The following is a 20,821-nucleotide window of genomic DNA, read 5'->3' as shown; positions in this document are numbered from 1 at the left end:
TCTATTTGAAAAATAAAACCCAACTACACTCCCTGTGATAAACACATGCATACGTTAAAAGTTGTACATTTCTGTATTATGCTGCTGTTATAATCATACAGTCTATAAAACTTAAAATGCTGAGTATAATTAGCTGGTTTATTGAATTTGACCTGCGTTTGGTTGAACATGTGGATGTGGAACCTGAGGACCCATTCAAGGGGCCGTCTGACTGTACTACACCCTTTTACACAAGGTACTTGAGTGTCTGTGGGTTTTGGTACCCACTAGAGGTTCTGGAACCAATCCCCCATGGATGCTGAGGGACGACTGAGTGTATCTCTGATTTTTGCCAAAACCATGTCCTGTAAGAGTGTATTATCTGTACAGACCAGATGAAAGGTAAATCTGTCCCTGTATGAATGTTAACTGGATATATTCATGGAATTGGATAATTCATATTCAAATTTTGTTTTGTGGATTGCTACTATTTTCAGTTATCTGTTACTTATTTTATTTGAAAAAATTCAAATTTTATTTTATTTGAAAAATAAACATTTTTTAATATGGTGGGTCAAATGGTTAGCCACACAGAAGAAATATATTTCGACCCTACTCAATTCAGACAAAAGATTCAATTCTAGACGAGTATGAAAGGTAAAACGTTAAATCTTACAGGCAGATTTCCTAAACACGACACAAAATGTATTAACCACAAAAAAAAAATTTGATCAATTGGACTCTATTAGATTTTAAGATTTCTATTCATCAAAAGACACCATTAAGAGAGTGAAAAGTGAGCAGAAAATATTTTTAATACATACATCCAACAAAGGACTCATATAGAGAATATCTAAAGAACTCCTATTAATCAATAAGAAAATGAAAGATAACCTAAGAGAAAAATGGCCAAAAGACAATGCATTCCTATCCCAGTGGAGATGGAAGAGTCTCAGGTTCACAAGTTGTCAGGAAGATGGGTAACAGCCACAGCAAGGCACAGGGCACAGAGGGGCCAAATGAAAATGATGGACAATTGTACGGGCTGGGGAGCAAGACTTCCTGTGAATGGTGTGGCCTCTAAGCTTCATGGTCCATAAGCGGCGCGGCCTGTGAGTGGCATGGCCTCTGAGTGGTGCGGCCTGTGAGTGGTGCGGCCTGTGAGTGGTGTGGCCTGTGAGTGGCATGGCCTCTAAGTGGTGTGGCCTGTGAGTGGTGTGGCCTGTGAGTGGTGTGGCCTGTGAGTGGCACGGCCTCTAAGTGGTGCGGCCTGTGAAGTGGTGCGGCCTGTGAGTGGTGCGGCCTGTGAGTGGTGCGGCCTGTGAGTGGCATGGCCTCTAAGTGGTGCGGCCTCTAAGTGGTGCGGCCCGTGAGCGGTGCGGCCTGTGAGCTGACTGTCTGACACATGAAGTCAGTGAGCACCTGACTGGGGCTGAGAATCAAACTGTTAAAATTTAAATACAAACAACCACAAGCGGCAGGTGGCTCCACACTGGACTGCAGACTGGAGCGACCACTCAGTCCTACGAGGCTGATGACGGTATAGATCGGGACAGGCACGTGGAGAACCACCGGCAGCATCTCCCAGGCTAAACACACATGCCGTCAACTCAGCAGTTCCAACAGGAACATATCCATCCACGTGCGTCCAAGAGACACACGAACACAGTTTGTTCACAGGAAAACAATGAACACTGGGCTTCCCTGGTGGTGCAGTGGTTAAGAATCCGCCTGCCAGTGCAGGGGACACGGGTTCGAGCCCTGGTCTGGGAAGATCCCACATGCCGCGGAGCAATGAAGCCCGTGCGCCACAACTACTGAGCCTGCGCTCTAGAGCCCGCGAGCCACAACTACTGAGCCCACGTGCCACAACTACTGAGCCCGCGGGCCACAACTACTGAAGCCCGTGCACCTAGAGCCCGTGCTCTGCAACAAGAGAAGCCACCGCAATGGGAAGCCCGCGCACCGCAACGAAGAGTAGCCCCCCTCTCGCCGCAACTAGAGAAAGCCCGCGCACAGCAACGAAGACCCAATGCAGCCAAAAATAAATATATAAATTAATTAATTAATTAAAAAAAAAAAAGAAAACAATGTACGGCAGTGAGAATGGTGAGTGTTGCCCAGCCGGCAATTTGGAGGCCACAATACCAGGCTGAGCAGAAGCCAGACTCAAACCCAGGCTAATGGGTCAGAGGTCAGGGGAGCAGGGCAGTGCCAGGGGCACAGGAGTACAACCCGTATCACTGCTGACGGGAACTGCAGGGCCACCGTCCAGGCTTTCTGTGTCTGGGTGCTGGTCCCACAGGTGAGCTTAGTTTATGAAAATTCATCAAACGTCCCCCTGGGGCTTTTACATTCTATAAGCAGATTATACAACCATAAGCATTTAATGAAAATAAAAAATAACTTGCTATTAGTGAAGAAATAGGTAAATACACCAACAGAACACAAAGATTCCTAAAAAGTAGCTCCAAGTAATGAAACACCCAGAACAGATCCAGATCCACAGACAAAAGCAGGTTGGTAGTAGCCAGGGGTTGGGGAGTGACGGCTGATGGGTCTGGGGTTTCTTTACTGGGTGATGAAAACGTGCTGGAATTAGACAGGGGGGCTGATGCACAATTCTGTGAATATACTAAAAACCACTAAATTGTATACTTTAAAAGGGTGAACTTTGGGACTTCCCTGGCGGTCCAGTGGTTAGGACTCTGTGCTTCCACTGCAGGGGGCACAGGTTTGTCCCCGATCGGGGAACTAAGATCCTGCAAGCCGCATGGCATGGCCAAAAATAAAAATAAAAGGGTGCATTTTATGGTACGTTAATTATATCTCAAGAAAGTTGTTACTAAAACAAATCCACGTAGATGCAGAAACTTGATACCTAATAAAGATGGCACCAGAAAAAGCAACAGGGAAGTGAAAGATTGTTTCCTGAATGGTGTTGGGTAAATTACCACTAGATAGAGTACGAAAAAGCTGAATTTCTTACCTCGAATACTAGGCAAGAGGGAACCATGATGAAAGACAGACTTCCATGTGGAAAGTAAAACTGAAAAGCTACCAGACAAGAACCCAGAAGAATGTGTTTACGTCTGGGAAGAAGGAGGGAAAAAGTGAGACCCAGAACACAAACCGCAAGGCAACAACTGGTTTTCAGAAACGAACAACAAGGGTCTCTGTTCCCGGATGGGCCCCATGGGTATGTTCTTCCACAGACGGAAGCCGGGAGAAGGTATCTGAACATTCATACTGATGAAGGATCTCTATCTGGAGCATATAGAGAATTAATGCAAATCAACAAAACAAATCCAGGAAACCCTGCAGAAAATGCGCGAAGAATATAAACAGGCAATTCTTAAAGAGGGAGCCCGAACAGCTCTTGAACACACCAGGAGATGATGAAACCTGCCAGCAACCCATGAAACGCAGGTGAAGACAAGACGGACTTTCTAAGGAACGTGAGAGCAAAAGGAGGAAGGGGACAAGGAGTGAGCAAGCCTCTGGGGGGCGCCAACAACGCCCCCCCCAGCTGGGACGTGCCGGGGAGCCATCACACTGCAGCACTCACAGGCAAGCTGAGGTCACAGCAAGGAGAGGGGAAGAGGGCTGACTGCTGACCAAAGGCCGAAAGGAGCTCTCTCTGCAGCTGAGAGCCGACAAGAAGACAAAGCAGACAGCAGAGAGGGGCAGGTGCGGACACCTCCTGGGGAGGAAAGCCTGGGCGATGGCTGGGGGACAGAGGGGACAGTAGAGGCCATAGCCTGTTAGCACAGCCCAGCACAGGGGAGAAGGGAGGGCGCCGAGGTAGCCACTCTAGCGGTTACGAGAGGGGCGCGCAGGGTCCAGCCCAGGGACGCTCCACGGACATGGGTGCTGCAGGGTGGTGGGCAGAGCAGCCTGCAGGGCGTTCAGGCAACAAGACGCCCGCCACTGCTTCACACCGGGAGGCAGGGCACAGGCGCAGGGTCCTCTGGGCCCAGGGCTTGCCCGCCGTCTGGAGTGGGACAGAGGGTCCCTCACCTGGCGGAGCTGAAGCAGCCTGGTCACCTGCCTGGGCCTGGCTGAGCTTGTCCACGATCTCTTCGTGGACAGAAGGCAGCGGGGAGGGCGCTCCTCTTCGGCAGAGGCCCAGAGGCTGCTGCACGGCTGCCGCCACCATCTGCTGGGAGGGGCTGGCGTGAGGCAAGGCCTCCGTTCCCACAGCAGCGCACAGACCCCGACGGCGTGTCTGGAGGCCTGGGGACAGCCCTCTGCCGGCCCCGCCCCCTGCCCCTCAGGCCGCGTCCTCGGCACCTGCGCCTGCCTGGCCCATCACCTGTGCCCACCTGCCCAGGCAAGTGGCAAGCGAATGCCAGCCCCATCCGCAGGTCCTGTTCTGCCACACTCCCAGGTCTGCGGCCGAGCGCCCCGAAGGCAAACTCCTGCCCAGCTCTGAGCACACCCCCCCGAAAGAGCCCCAGCCAGCGGCAGGGCTCCCCAGCTCCCCAGGTGAGCGGATCCAGAACAACCTTCCAGGAAGCACCCTGAGCAACGCAGCTTAGCTGAACTTCATGACCAAACAGGTGACACGTCCACATCTGTAGTGTGCCTGTGTGTTACAGTCACCCTGGAGGTGACTTCCGGCAGAGAAGCCTCGATGAATGATTTCTTTCCCCAAGTCTAGGCCCCTCCTGAGAGCTCAGAGCAGTGCAGTCAGAGGGCGAAGCTGGGAACCCACCCTCGACTGGTTTTCTCCTGGGTGGCGGGCGGCGGGGGGAACAGCTGGTGACCCGAGGGTGGGAGGTTGGGCCCGGGGGAGCAGTACCTGGGTCGCAGGGCTCCTGGGGCCGCGGGGGCCTCTCCAGCCGCTCCTCGAGGCTGCGGCACATCGGCCTCTCGGCCCTCCCAGCAGCCACGCTGGCTACAGACACAAGCGGGATGGCCTGGCTCTCCTGAGACATGAGAGAAGTGGGGCTGCCCCAGCAGCACTCCTAGTGAGCGAGCGCCCTGGGAACGACTGCAAAACCCTCGGGGAGAGGCCACGTTTCGGGGACTGAAGGAGGCAGTGATCAAGTAGGATGCCGGCGATGTAGAAAGGAAGGGTTTTAAGGCAAGAAAGGCCCAGCTTGCTTTTATCTTGGCAATTCTATCAGTTTAAATAATGGTCAAAATTGTCAGAAACCTCCACACTCTTCGTTAAGATGAAACATAATGTAGAAAACGCCCTAAAATATCAGCACGGGAAGATGACAGTACCTAAAATATCGGGAGAACCAGGGAGAACATCCAAGTGCAGCGTGAACGCTGACAACGAACGTCTGTTCAGCCTTGAGGGGCCGCCAGCCCGTCCGAGGGCTGAGCCTGCGGCCCACGCAGTTCTGGGCCCTGCTCCGACATCAGGGTTACTTCCCACCAGAGTCAACGGGGCAGAGCAGCTTCTCCCACCTCACGGCCGTCAGCTCAACCCACCGGCCTCGAAAGAGGGATGGTCGAGGGCAGGGCACACCGCCCCGAGTGCCCACAGGAGGGCCGCAGGGCCTGGCGGGACGGCCTCCGCTGGACGCGTGGCAGGTGAGGAGCTGGGAGGGGCAGGCGCGCTCACGGAGCAAGGGTATCAGAGGAGCTAGTTCGGGCCAAACCCCAGACCCTCCTGGAAGGGAACCGCAGGGGCACGACCAGGAGGCTGGCCAACAGGCACACGTCTCCAGGAAGGCCCCCGAGACCTGACTGGTGGGACAGGCGCTCAGCACTAGGCCCCAGGCGCACCCCACCCTGGCGCGTCCGCTGGCCATGGCCGTGAGGTAGAAAACGCGTTCTGTCGTCACCTCTCAAAGCCCCGGGTCCTGAGGACCCACGGTTAGGACGCCGAGCACACTCACAGGGTTGAAGAGCTCCGTGGTCAGGCCCAGGTAGTTGTGCAGAGCCAGGAAGGTGACCCTCTGCAGCCGCACCATGATCATCTGGAGAGAGACGGGCCAACTGTGTATCCACGTGCTGAGCCTGCCTCGGCCTCGCGGGCGGGGAAGCCCCTGGTGTAGACAACTCACCCTCGTCACGCAAGGCGTTAGTGCTAGGGGCATAAGGAAACTCTGCATTGTTTTTACAAGTTTTCTGTAAGAGTAAAATGACTGCAAATCAAGAAGTTTAATAATAACAAAAAGAGCTCTTTGGGGGCATGGTGGGAGATCTGAATACCCCTTTGAGGTTATCAATACTAATTTTTACAGCAAACTATGTATCACAAAATTTTTTAAAAACCATCTTACTTCTTCCTACACCCGCCCCCCCACCCCCCCCGCCCGAACCCCGCATCACCAGCACTCAGTCCTGCCAGTGAAGTTGATTCCACTATTGCGGACACGTCCTCATGGCCACGTGACTCAGTAAACCGATGGTGAGACACTCAGGGTGCTGGCCCCGCACCCTCCACCGAGATGGCCGCAGCACCGCAGAGAAGCGACCCACCTGCACCACCCTCACCAGGGTTTCAGGATATTTCTCAAAAACTCCTTGGAAAGCCACAGCTGGAAGCCGGAGGACGGTGGACGGGACAGCAGCGCGGGCAGACACGGTTTTGTACGGCGCGGTGTGGCCTTGTAACGACAGCCCCAGTTGGTCTGCTCTGGCCTGTCCTAAGACCTCGGAGCCTGGCTCCCCAAGCCCCAACTCCGGTCTCAAGCATCACAGCACTCAGTACCCCGCTCTCCTAGGTCTACTGCAAGGCCTCGTGGAGGCAGGATCACCCGCCCAGCAACCCCCCCCCGCTGAGCCCTGCCCCGCCACCGACGGAGCTCCACACGGCCAAGGACCCGGTGGGCAGCATGTGGTTTCTCTCTTCTGGGAACTGGCTGGTGCTCGAGAGAAAAGATGACTTTTTCAGTCGCAGAATCACCCCCAGGCAGTGACCTTGGCCCTTTCTGGTGCGCAGCTCTGAGTCCTGCCACCTCCTCTCCCCCAACTGCCATTTGCAGGCAACCACCAGCTCTTTCCTGAACTGATGGTTTTCCTTCATCAAAGTACCACATAAATGGAATCACACAAGGCTTGGGCCCGTCCACTGAGATTACGCACTTCAGGGTCATCATGCTGTTCATGTACCAGTAGTTTGTGCTGTTTATTGATGAGAACTAGTCTATTTTATGGATGCATCACAGTTTCTTTATCCATCTAGCAGGTGAAGGATATCTGGGGTGTTTCCAGTATGGGCAATTATAGATAAAACTAATGTAAATATTTCCATACAGGGTTCTGTGTGAACAGAGTTTTTGTTTCTCTTGCTAAGTATTGTGGAATTCCTTACCAAAACCTCAGCTAAAGTTGGAGTGGGGACCGGCCTGTAGGGGGAGGTCTCATGCCTGCCATGCATGTCAATTACCCCAAAAAGGAAGAGATCTCCGCCTACATCTTGGACAGGAAGGTGCCTCTACTTAACCATCAGGCAGGAGGAAGGAAACTTCCCTCTGCCCCCGACAGCCCAGCCAATCAGAGACAACAGGGGTCCAGCCAATGGGAAGCCTCCATTGGACCCCCAGCTCCTCCAATGGAAACTATGGTTATCACAGCCCCTCCCAACTCCCCCTTCTCCCTATAAAAGCTAGCTCCCCCTCCTTGTTCTCTGGATTTGGCTTTTGTCTGCCAAGGTTTGCATATTCTGAATTGCAATTCCTCTGCTCTTCCTGAATAAACTCGCTTTTGCCGATAAAATAACTGGCAACCGTTTATTAAAGTTGATATATTTATAGGGTGTCAGAAGTGGGATCTGAAGGAGGCGAACCCCAAGAGATGACGGGCCCGGGAATTGAGCGAGGTACCCACACTGTGAGCCCCTCATGCTCGTCACTTCCCTGAGTCTCGTCTTGGATTCCAAACTCTGCTCTTTTTGCATTTTGAGTTCTCTGACTTTATTTGGGATCTGGAACGGCTTTGTCCTTTCAGGGGAAAGGTTTCATCCTTTCTGGTTCGAGGCTTCGTCCTTGGTGAGTACTCAGTTGTTTTCTGGAGTGCGCAATAGTGATGTTCTTTTGGAAGACAGAGCTAACTGGAATCCAGTAATTTGTTTTATTCCTTTTGGAATCTGGGCCAGGACTCTGGCAACTTCCTTGGGTTTCCAGGAGAACTTAGGGAACGTTAGCTGATTCCAGAGCCAACAGTTTCAGCTCAGTGATGGTCGCTTAACTCATCTGCCAAGGTGGTTTTGGATAACCACGAGACTGCGATTACCTACTTGCTGAGCAAGGAGGTGTCTGCAGTAGCAAACCCCTCTTGCTGCAAGTGGTTAAATGCCTCTGGGGAAGTAGAGACCCAATGACATAAAACTAAAGAGCAAGCGCATTGGTTAGAGCAATATCACTGGACAACCCGCTGTCTTTTCGGTGTATTCAGCTGGATACCTGCAGGTCTGGCTCCTGGTTTAGAACCATCGTGCAAACTGGCCATCCCTCGCAGCCCCCAGGGAGCCCTGGAGCTGGGAGGAATCCAGCCTTTCCCGGCAGGACGTGCCCCCTCCCCACCCCTGCCTCTGATCAAAAATCTGATCTTTTTTTCTATGAATTTGTTTGTTTGTTTTTGAAGTATAACTGACCTACAACAGGATGTGAGATCCTGGTGCACAACACAGTGATCTGATATTTCCATACATTACAAGATGATCTCCACTGTATGATTTCAAGTCCTTGAAATTTATTACCATTTGTTTTATGGCCCAGAATATAGTATGTCTTGTGAGTGTCCCATGTTCATGTGAAAAGAATGTGTTTTGCTGTTGTTGGGACCAGTGTTCAATAGATGTTCACTTAATTAATTAATCAAGGTGGTTGATGGTGTTGTTGAGATTTTTCTACATCTTTGCAGACTTTCTGTCTACTTGTTCTGTCGATTACTGAGAGAGAAGTGAAGTCACCAACTGTAAGTATGGATCCGTTCCTCCTTTCACCTCTGTAAGTTTCTGTCCCGCTTTTGAAATTCCGCCATTAGGAGGATACACATTTGGGATTGTTGTTATCTTCGTGACTAGTGCTGTTCCTCACCCCTGGAAACACTCTGTGGTCGCAAGTCTACTTTGTCTACGTTAATGTAGCCCTTCAGTTTTCTTGTGAGTTTTCATGGTATAGCTTTTCACGTTCTTTTTATTTTTCATCTACCTAAGTCTTTATATTTAAAGTGGGTTTCGTGAAGTCAGCGTATAGCTAGATGCTGGTATTTCCATCCAATCTGATCACCATTTAATTGGTACATTCAATGTTATTATTGATGTGGCTAGGTTTAGGCTCCAATTTTCTGGGGAATGTTGACTTTTTTAGCAGGTTATCAAGCTGGCTGGGTTCAGACCACAAGTTCTGTCTTACTCCCCCCGACCCACCCTCCGTGGGGCTGGGTGCCAGTGTCTCTGATTTGGGGGCAATGCCTCGCATGCTTGGCTCCTGCTGGCACAGGTGTCCCTCGGGGGTTAGGCTGAGACCTGGGCTGAGGCTGAATCTTAGTCCTGTTCTTTCTCACGGTCTGTGCTGTGCTGCTCTCTGTCTGCGCTGACACCTGCAGGATCCACCCACACTCTCTCCCACACTGAGAAAGTCCGTGACTGCTTTGCCCCGAGGCAAAGCAGTGAGACAGCAGAGGAACCCAGGGAACTCACCATTCCTGGGCTGCTTTTCCTGTTTCAATTCCCACCCACAGTCTACCCACTTTTATTTTCAGATTCCTGGGTAATTGCTTCTTGCGTTTTGCTGGAGTTTTTGTTGTAATCAGCAGGCGAGAGAGGTTGTGGTGGCATCACCCTGCCACAGCAGAACTGGAATTCTATTTCATTTTTATTAAAAATAAAATCTCACTTTCCTTCTTCTTTTAAAGCCAGAATGAAGAAGCCTAATGAATTGCCGTAGACAGCAGCTCACCTGTGTGGTGAGGCTCACTGTTGCTGCTGTTAGAGAGAACCCTGCTTTAACTTCGTATGTGAGGCCCTGAAAACGAGACCTCAAACAAGGTGAAACCTAGTGGACGGCCAGGCTCCTGGCCTGACTGTCCTCTGAAATAAACCTGGCAAATCCCCCTTCCTCTGAAGAGCCCTGCGTGTCGGGAACGCTGGGCATCTGGCTCAAGGTGTCCTCAGTGAGCTCTGGGACTCAGTGACATTACTTCTGCCTTGGAGTCCTTTCTGCTTACTTCAAATCCTTTATAAAGAGAAGGCTGTCCCCGTATATATGGAGAAAATCACAATTCAAAAAGATACATACACCCCAATGTGCATAGCAGCACTATTCACAATAGCCAAGACATGGAATAAACCTAAATGTCCATCAACGATGAACGGACAAAGAACATGTGGTATATTTATACAATGGTATACTACTCAGCCATAAAAAAGAATGAAATTATGCCATTTGCAGCAACATGGATGGACCTAGAAATTATCATACTAAATGAAGTTAAGTCAGAGAATGACAAATATCATATGATATCACTTATATGTGGCACCGTTTAAAAAATGATACAAATGAACTTATTTACAAAACAGAAATAGATTCACAGAAAACAAACAGACATAGACAACAAACTTATGGTTACCAAAGGGGAAACGGGGGAGCAATAAAGTAGGAGTTTGAGATTAACATGTACACACTCCTATGTATAAAACAGATAAAAACAACATCCTACTGTATAGCACAGGGAACACTACTCAACATTTTGTAATAAGCTATACGGGAAAAGAATGTGAAAAAGAAAAGAGATGTATACATATAAGTATAACTGAATCACTTTGCTGCACACCTGAAACTAACACAACATTGTAAATCAACTATACTTCAATTAAAAGAAAAAAAACCACACAAAAACCGAACTTCTGAGTTCAAAACAATAAAAAAAAGAAAAAGAGACGGAGAGAGGTTGTCCCGCAAGAGACCCACAACCACACACAAGAAACAGGAGCCCAGAGCAGCACGGAGCGGCCACCTGCCAGGCGTCCAACACAGAAACCGGAGGCCAGCTCCAGATTCCCTGTGAGGCCGGCGAGTCCAGCCCGGCCCCTCAGTATTTATGCACCACTGGGCTGCTCTGTGGGGAGCGGGCGCCCTCTTCAGCGGGCTCACGGGGTGAGGGTCTATCTCGGGCACGAGCTCACCCCGTTTCCAGGCCATCTCTACAAGACCCGTACCGGCAGCATGTCCTCCACTCGCCAGCAAGCCAAGCTGCCAGGAGACCCCGGGAGAAGCACGGGAGGGACATCGCCACAAACCCCATCAGACAGCAATTCTCATCTGTTCCAGAATCAGGGAGAAAAGCGTCTGTGTGCCTGTGTCTGTGAACATGTGTCTGTGTGTTTGGGGAGAGGGTGGAAAGAGAAAATGACAATTTAACATCTGATGCTATAAACAGCTCAAATGGACTTGTTTACTTAGAAAAACAATGCCCTCAACCTCTCCAAGAAACTTGAAAAGCACAGGAGAGGCTGCTGCTGGGGTGTGCACAGGCCTGGTACCCACCTGCAAGTACCTACAGGTGTTCTCTGCAGTACCAGCCACTATAGGAAACAATCATAGCCACCTGAATGTCAGTCAACAACGGGTAGATCAACGGGTACTGAGCAGACAACTGAACTAGAACAACACGCCCACGTGGAGGGACGTGTGGCAACAATCCCCGCGAAGCAAGGGGGCTGCAGAACCGTGTGGAGCATGGCGCCACTGAGGAGCCCGTCGTGAACAATCACACCACGCTTTGCAGAACGCCAGAGAAAACTCAGAAGAGCAGCTGCCTCTGAGGAAAGGGTAGGGGGGAGCTGAATGGTACTGACAGCTTACAGCTAACCTGAGTTACAGGGCCATCACTGTCTCACCTGGCCGACAGCCGACGTGTCTGCTTCCTGCATTGTGCTTTTTGGTACATCTGAAATATTTCATAACAAATTTGTAAAAATTAAAACAATGAGGGGGTGGAATTGGAGGAAGGTGCTCAAAAGGTACAAACTTCCAGTTACAAGATAAACAAGCACTACACGTCTACACGGCTCATCTGCACTGGCTGTGTAGCCAGGTCAGATGTGGATTTCCCTCTCACATAACTGGACTGTTGGGAACAGGATAGGCCCAGATCTTAAGGACAGAAGCAAATAAACAGAGACGAGGTGATACAGGGGGCAAAAAAAAATCTCATCTTACTTCATCCACAAAAAAAATATTCAGAGAGGAAAAAAAGCTCTTGAAATAAAAAACATGATGACAGGAGAAAAGGGAACCCTCCTACACCGTTGGTGGGAATGTAAATGTGCAGCCACTATGGAGAACAGTATGGAGGTTCCTTAAAAAACTAAAAATAGACCCACCAGAGGATCCATCAATTCCACTCCTGGGCATAGATCTGCAGAAAACTCTAACTGGAAAAGACACATGCACCCCAATGTGCATAGCAGCACTATTCACAACAGCCAAGACGTGGAAGCAACCTAAGTGTCCATCAACAGAGGAATGGATAAAGAAGATGTGGTATATATATATACGGTGGGATACTATTCAGCCATAAAAAAGAATGAAATTTTGCCATTTGCAGCAACATGGAGGGACCTAAAGATTATCATACTAAATGAACTAAGTCAGACAGAGAAAGACAAATATTATATGATATCACTTATACGTGGAATCTAAAAAGAGGATACAAATGAACTTATTTACAAAACAGAAATAGACTCACAGACATAGAGAACAAACTAATGTACCAAAGGGGAAAGGGGGGGAGGGATAAATTAGGAGTTTGGGATTAACAAATACACACTACTATATTTAAAATAGATAACCAACAAGGACCTACTGTATAGCACAGGGAACTACATTCAATATCCTGTAATAAACCATAATGGAAAAGAATCTGAAAAAGAATATATATATATATATATTCTTTGCTGTACACTTTGCTGTACACCTGAAACAAACACAACATCGTAAATCAACTAGACTTCAATTAAAAAAAAATGACAGAAATTAAAAATTCAATGGAAGATTTGGAAAATAAAGTTGAAGAAACCTCCTAAGAAGTAAAATAGAAAGATAAAGGGAGTGCAAAACAAAGACAATTCTAGACCTATAAGGTTTCAAAACTCTATCTCCCTTGGGCTTCCCTGGTGGCGCAGTGGTTGAGAATCTGCCTGCCAATGCAGGGGACACGGGTTCGAGCCCTGGTCCGGGAAGACCCCGCATGCCACGGAGCAACTAAGTCCGTGTGCCACAACTACTGAGCCTGCGCTCTAGAGCCCGTGCGCCACAACTGCTGAAGCCCGTGCGCCACAACTACTGAAGTCCGCGCGCCTAGAGCCCGTGCTCCACAACAAGAGAAGCCACCGCAATGAGAAGCATGTGCACTGCAACAAAGAGTAGCCCCCACTCGCCACAACTAGAGAAAGCCGCGTGCAGCAACGAAGACCTAACGCAGCCATAATTTAAAAAAAAACAAAAAAACCTCTATCTCCCTTGCACCCTTCTCAGCAAGCAGATAGAGTATTTGCTCCACCCAAACAAGCAAGCAGACCAGGAGAGGAGGCGAGAGCCCTGCCCAGGAAGAAAGAACGGGCCCCAGGGGGGCTGGACTGTGTGGCCCAGAAGGTCGGACGGAGACGGAGGATGGGGACCCGGGGGTTTCTCCCCAGCTCATGGAGCGCTGGGCCAGGGCAGCAGTGCACACAACGCACAGAAAACTAAGCAACCAAAAAATGAGGCAACTGTTAACTCCAGGAAAAACAAAGGAACCTCACCCCCAGGCTCCACAAGCTCGGCTGCTGACAATGTCCACAAAGGTGGGACGAGAGGAATAGGATGGTGAGGCAAGCAGGGCATTTTCTACAGTGGGAAGTCGACACAAAATTAAGACGAAGAATTACAAAACAAGAGCAGCTGGTTTCACAGAGGAGACTGAAAGAGCTGGAAGTGGCCTTTCTGGGGAGGGGGCGATGGAACAGACAACTGCAGTTCACAAAACATCAAATATGTTTTTAGAATTTGTTCAGGTTATTCTGATAAAAATAAATTAAAAAAATTTTAAACCACAAACACAAATGTTTGGTGAGGCAAAAATGATGTCCTTCCAAATAATCATTTAACCCAATATAGAATTATTTTCTCCCAAACATCCCCCACATTCTCCCTCCAGCCACTCAAGGCAGCAGGACTCCTGCCCCAGGGAGGGGCACTCTGCTGACACTGACGCCGGCGCAAGGTGACCGCAGCAGGCTGCGTAGCCCCGACCCTGCTCACAGCACACAGCCCGCGACGCTGCCACGAACGGCACTCAGCCCAAAAGTTACAACGAGATCAGGGTCAGCAGCGGACCAAGAAATAAGAGAAGGGCCTCCACTGCCCTTCTCTCGTTCTTATTTAGGAGCCCCTAATAATTTACCTGCGTGTAGATGGACAGCCCGTCTAGACCTCCCAGCCTCTCAGGCCCACAGCACGAATTACAGACTCAGACGCACACCAGCCAGAGCCCCACAGAGCCAGCCTGCTCCAGCCGCAACTGCCAGCCTGGATGCCCTCCCCCATCACCTCCAGATAGCACCTGGCCAACCTTGCTAGTAGGAGGCGGTGTCCCTCTCAGGCCCGGCCAAGCGTCTGATGAAGACATACCAGGTCCTGGGGGCAGACAAAGACCACAGAGTCCTGTGCACGCCTCCGCCCCAGGCCCCAAACAGCTCGAAGCACACGTGTGCGGTCTGACAGGGGCAAGATGAGCACACTGGACACGCCCAAAGTCTCCGTTTGGAGCCTGCCACCCCCCCTTGTCGTGCACAAGAACTTAGGGCTCGCTCAGAGGACACCCATGAGGGGTGCCTCCGTGGTGAGTGTCACACATGCTCCTAGCCTCCTGGCCCTGCACAGATACATCACTGCCAAGGTGCTGCTGAATTGTTCTGGAGACCTCTCCATGCAGTGTCTGGAGAAACTGAGGTACAAGTTGCCTCAGTACACAGACAAAAATAAAAGCAAGAGGTATAACTTCCAAGGATAAGATTAAAATCAAATACACCTTCTGAGTGACAGAGGTGTATGCATTTATCAAAACAGCTACACACACTTCAGATTTGTTTTGTTGTAAGTAGATTTTGCTCAGAAGAAAAAGAAGATTAAACAAATACTAAATTCTAGTTAATCAGGAGGAAATGAGGCACACTGAGCTGAGCCTTTTGCAACTGGCGATGGAAATAAATTGATTTTACTATTCTGTCTACTTTTGAACATGTTTAAAATATTCCATGATAAAAAGTTTGAAAGTCATAACATGAGATGCTAGTTTTTAAGCGATTGGACTAGCAAAGATCAGATATAAAATGGCTCACTAGTGGATGAGGCTGAAGAAATAGGTGCCCTCACACGTGTCCCGCGGTTCAGCCTCTGTGTGGGGTCTGAGGCGTGTCCCTTGGATCCAGTGAGTCTCCTAGGGATTTGCCCTACAGACTGGCCTTCAAACACAGGAAACAACGTCCACACAAGACCATTCCCTGCAATGATGAACAGCAAGAGCTGGGGAACGACTGAAGGACACACATTAGCACAAAAGATCCAGAGAGGGTCCCTCCTGGGAAGGGGACTCAGGGCCTGAAGGCGGGAGAAATCACTCTCACCTTGCGATGTTTTAGGCACCTGAAGCTTGGAGCCCACGCATGTGTTACTCAGTCCAAAGAATGATCATTTAAGAAACGGCCAAATCCCATAAGCCAACACCCAGCTCCCCTTAGACACCTGGTCAGAGCTGCTCTCGGGCACACCCCTGACCTACTAGGGGTCCCCCGGACCTAGACCAGCCCCTTGTCACTGGAGAGCTGGCCTCGGTGCTGAGGGACCTGCTGTCCAGGCGAGTCTGGGCAGGCCTGGGGGCGCGGGGCACTCACAGTGGTGACGTCCAGGACGCTGAGGAGACTGTGGACGCTGTCTCCAGCCAGAACCTCTTTGACCGCCACCTCAGTGCCATCCTGCGCTTGGGAAGCAGAGCAGAGTCACCCGCTGTGGAGGCCAGGCCGGCTGGGCAAACGACCTCCACCACCACTGGTCATGTGGGGCAGGGGCTGCACCCCAGCCGACGTGTGGGAATGAGGAGGACAGGAAAATGACGGCGACTAGGAGGAAAGAAGGGGCCCAGCCCAGCCTTTCTGCCCCGTGTCTTGTCAGCACCAGGAGGCTTTGCCTACGTGAGTTTGCTGGCCTAACTAAAAGGGCTGTGAGAACCAAATGCAGTTATTCGAACCAGTATAAATAACAGCATTTTGACATATCTTTCCACTGGATTAAAAGAAAAAGAAAACGATGCGACGCTGGTGATTTAGTACAGGAGCTTCACCTCAGTGTGACCCAGGAAAACCCCTGTGAACGTGTTCAAACCTGGCACTGGCCACTGCCCAGGAGCCCCTCCGTCTGGCCCGAAGGCTCCGGCTCTCTTGGTGAAGGCCTGCCACGTGGATGACGCGCAGGCCCCGCCGGAGGAGACTGGACGAAAGCCACGCCTTTTCTAATTGCCCCACCGGGTCACCCGTAGACAGCGACACTGTGGTCTAGGAGCCCGAAGACCATGCAGGAGCTGTCCTAGGTCAGGGCCCACCCAGGGCCCGGCAGGCGGGAACTTCACGTGGCTGGGGTGGGGGCGACCTCATGCGGTCCAGGGTTCGCTAAGTGTCTGCGGTGGGAGCCTGCGTCACCCACCAGCAGGCAAATAAACCGACAAGCCCTCAGGAGTCTTGGTCTATAGGAGGTGCCCCCTGGCAATTATGACTTAAGCATATAAGTCAACAGAGGCAGGAAACAAAGAGTTAGCTTCCAGGTGAATTAATATCTTAATTATTTTCTTAGACTTAAAATTATTTACAGCCTGAAACCCGAAAATAAGGCAAGGGTGCTACTGATCATCATAGATCAATACCCAACCACTGAGGGGTTCCAAGGCAGCGGGAGAGACATGGCAAAATGCCTGTGATGTGGGCTTCCCTGGTGGTGCAGTGGTTAAGAATCCGCCTGCCAACGCAGGGGACACGGGTTCGAGCCCTGGTCCGGGAAGATCCCACATGCCGCGGAGCAACTAAGCCCGCGAGCCACAGCCACTGAGCCTGCACTCTAAAGCCCGCGAGCCACAACTACTAAGCCCGTGCACCACAACTACTGAAGCCCGCGCACCTAGAGCCCGTGCTCTGCAACAAGAGAAGCCACAGCAATGAGAAGCCCGCGCACTGCAACGAAGAGTAGCCCCTGCTCGCTGCAACTAGAGAAAGCCTGCGCGCAGCAACGAAGATCCAACAGAGCCAAAAATAAATAAATAAATTAATTAATTTTTAAAAAGTGCTTGCAACGCGTCTGGGGAAATGCAGAGGTGAGCCACCATGCGCAGCCCCTGTGCAGCGGAAGCTGACACACCTGCGTCAAGGGCAGCTGTGGTCCAATGTGCCTTTTCCTCCAAAGAACAAAGCATTTAAATTTTGCACTCCGAAGGCCCATAGTTTGGCTCACCATGCTCCTCTCCGCGGCGTGCTGGCCCACACAGGTGCCCTCGCCGCTCAGTGGGGAAGACATGTAAGGAAATTTGCATAAGACAGTGGTGCAAAATGGAGCTGGAGGAGCCTTATCTGTGCACAGAGATACTCCTGAGAATAACCCAGATACTCCACTTGATTTCACACTGGAAAAGTACAAGAGGATAGAGGCAACTGTAAAAAAAACTACCCAGAAGGGCATAAAGCAGCAGCTGTACTTCCAGTCCTGGATTTAGCCCAAAGGCAGAATGGATGGCTGCCCATCTCTGCTATGAACAAGGTTGCAGAAAGTTACAAGTACCTCCAATGAGAATATATGAAGAAGCAGCTTTTTATACAACGTATAATCGAAAACCAGTTGGAAAGAATCATATTCAAGTTTGCACTACTATGCCTTGCATGCTTGAAACTCTGACAGCATACTGGAGGCCACTCAGAAGAAGCTTGGAATAAATGTCAGGGAGACTACACTTGACAAACTTTTCACTCTTATAGAAATGGAATATCTAGGGGCCTGTGTCAACGCACCAATGGTTCAAATAAATGACAACTACTATGAGGATGTGACGCCTAAGGATACTGAAGAAATTATTGATGAACTCAAGGCTGGCAAAGCCCCAAAACCTGGGCCAAGGAGTGGACGCTGCTCATGCGAGCCAGCCAGAGGTCTTACCTCTCTGACTGAACCACCTAAAGAACCTGGCTTTGGTGTGCAAGCAGGCCTTTAATTTATATTCAACTGTAAATATGCCACTGGCGAAATAAAATATGAATCTCCTATCTACATAAAATAAAATATAATAAAATAAAAACTGGTACTAACTTTTCAATGGAAAACTTAACAAATGTTAAAGAGGGCAGACCTCTAAGTGAAAACACAACAGACCCCCCCCAGCCCTGCCCCACCCGAGGGCTCTCACCGAATCCTGGATGCAGACCTCCAGCCGCCCGTCCTGCACCACATAGATGCTGGTATCTGGCTCCCCTGGCCGGAAGACATACTTCCCTTCCAGAAGCTGCACAAACACCATGTGTTTGCAAAGTTCCAGGAACAGTGGCTTCTCAAAGTGACCCAGGACCCTACAAGAAACAGTGCACGTGGGACACCTACAGGAAGGAGGGGAGGAGGAACACAGGCCACCGTCCCTGCCGGCCAGACCACAGAGCGAGCTTTCCAGGGCTGCAGAGCCCATGGCACAAGCACCAGCAGGACAGAGGCTTAAGCTTCAGGAATTCCCATCAGCTACTGTTCCATGAGCTCAGAGAGCTCTCAGGCCGTGACCATGAATTTGAACCAGATGCATAAACAAGGGCAGGTAGTGAAGCGCTTGAAAGAGGAGTCGGGGCTTCCAGGGAGAAATGCGGAACCAGACTTTCAATTTTCCATCCAGCCACGCGCTTCCCATACTCGCTCCACGTTGCCCTGAAGGTGAACACTCTGATAAGCAGACAGACACACGAAAGAACCGGCGAGGAGGTTCCACTCGCCACTGGGAGGGCAGCGATGGCAAGAAGCCTTCCCAACTGATGAAAGCAATGTTCACGTGTTGGGGTCTGGGGAGGTCACTCTGGCTTACACATGAGTTAACTCCCACTTCATGCTCACTAGATAGAATAGCCTGTTGTGGCTGATCAAACACACATTGTACGTCTGCTTAATTATTAAAGGGCACATTGACCAGAAGTAAAGAACGTCCATGTTGGGACTTCCCTTGTGGCACAGTGGTTAAGAATCCGCCTGCCAATGCAGGGGACACGGGTTAGAGCCCTGGTCCGGGAAAATCCCACATGCCGCGGAGCAACGAAGCCCGTGCGCCACAACTACTGAGCCTGCGCTCTAGAGCCCGCGAGCCACAACTACTGAGCCTGTGTGCCACAACTACTGAAGCCCGTGCGCCTAGAGCCTGTGCTCCGCAACAAGAGAAGCCACTGCAATGAGAAGCCCGCGCACCGCAATGAAGAGTAGCCCCCGCTCGCCGCAGCTAGAGAAAGCCCGCGCACAGCAACGAAGACCCAATGCAGCCAAAAATAAATAAATTAAATAAATAAATATTAAACAACAACAAGAACAACAAAACGTCCAAGTGAAAATAAAGATTAAGTGCCTCCCTTTCTAGGATGCCAATGCTGGTTCTCCTTCAATGATAAGACTCCCTTCCCAGGTGCCGAGGCCATACTGACTCACCATGTACCTGCTGATCTGTTTTTTTTGGAACCTTGAAGGAATGTATCCCTGACTAGCTTAATGTTCTTTGTTCTGACAAGACATAAAACTGCTAAAAACTATGCTTCTCTGGGGAAGTTCCTCAGAGTTATCTGAGAGGTTGTCTTCCAGGCTATAGTCCTCAGTTTGGCTCAAATAAAACTCTTTTTATTCCTATTATAGATTGTTTATTCATTATTTTTGTCGACACAACCAACGGTGGCCACAGGGAAAGGACACCTCGAAGGCCAGGCGACAGCCAGTCCCCAGGGCACATGGCGGGCCTCCCGTGTCCACTTCTCTCTTACCGAACATTTTTCAGCATGTACAAAACTTCCGACGGCAGGTGAGAATTCTTCACATCGAACTCCGTGAGGTCGGCCTCCAGCAGGGAGGGCGGGGGCTCCTTTGGCTGCAGGGTCGGGTATTCCTTCTTGAAACGCAGGATCCTACAAAGCAGAGAGACATGCACCTGGAGCAGAAGCCCAAAGGGGCTCAAAAGCAGATGGTGTTTGCGCTCTGAACCCCACGGCAGGGAAGCCACGGGCGGCGCGAGGTCCGCAGGCTCCGCAGCGCCCGCGGGGGAGGGCAGCTGAGACGTGGCTAGTCTGAAGGGCACCCCCAGTACCTCTTGGCCAAAGACAGCACCTCGGTCCTCTTCCTCACCCGCTGCCGGGGGGCAGCTGTGTTCCCCACAAGCGCGTGGGGGAGCGTGGCCACCTGCAGAGTGAAAGGGGGAGGCCACGTCTGGACCCTGCAGCCGGTGGATCCAGCTCTCAGCCTCAGGGTCGGTCCCAGCCCTCAGGACCTGGCCTGCCTGAAGCCTGACACCAGCCTCCCGGTCCGGCCCCACCCTGCTCACCTGCCCAGGACACAGGGAACCATCCTTGGTGCTGATGACAGCGATACCGCACGGCCACGTCCCCAGACAGCCCATGCTCTGAGAGCTCTGAGTCCTCAGCCCTGCGTCCCCCCTGCCTAGAAGGCTGACGCTCTCCACCCCACGCCTGTCGTGCTGGCACACACGACAACCCGAGTGCCTGCCCAGTCCTCCCGGTCTGGAGGCTCTTCAGCCTCCCCCACAGTCGAGGCCCACTGGGCTGCCCCAAACAGCGGTGCCGAGGAGTGCAGAGGGCCCGGCTCCTAGCCGGGCAGCGGCCAGCCTCCTC

General features: G+C 50.9%; 1 protein-coding gene and 1 pseudogene across 1 annotated transcript in view; one reads left to right on the top strand and one right to left on the bottom strand.

The window, feature by feature from the left end:
- The window catches only part of PNPLA7 (patatin like phospholipase domain containing 7), a 53,181-nt gene that overhangs the window by 28,805 nt on the left and 3,555 nt on the right, over nucleotides 1-20,821 (bottom strand). The window contains 10 exon segments of the mRNA XM_068552183.1: nucleotides 4,000-4,088; nucleotides 4,090-4,138; nucleotides 4,784-4,910; nucleotides 5,838-5,918; nucleotides 6,424-6,551; nucleotide 14,184; nucleotides 15,824-15,904; nucleotides 18,370-18,529; nucleotides 19,961-20,101; nucleotides 20,281-20,372. Coding sequence (XP_068408284.1) covers nucleotides 4,000-4,088; nucleotides 4,090-4,138; nucleotides 4,784-4,910; nucleotides 5,838-5,918; nucleotides 6,424-6,551; nucleotide 14,184; nucleotides 15,824-15,904; nucleotides 18,370-18,529; nucleotides 19,961-20,101; nucleotides 20,281-20,372 — 949 coding nt within the window.
- Nucleotides 17,300-18,177, top strand: LOC137769885 (NADH dehydrogenase [ubiquinone] flavoprotein 2, mitochondrial pseudogene; annotated as a pseudogene).

Source organism: Eschrichtius robustus, chromosome 10 (assembly GCF_028021215.1).
Source record: "Eschrichtius robustus isolate mEscRob2 chromosome 10, mEscRob2.pri, whole genome shotgun sequence".
NCBI lineage: Eukaryota > Metazoa > Chordata > Mammalia > Artiodactyla > Eschrichtiidae > Eschrichtius > Eschrichtius robustus.
Note: the sequence above shows the minus strand (reverse complement) of the source record. Positions and strands in the feature narration are given on the sequence as shown.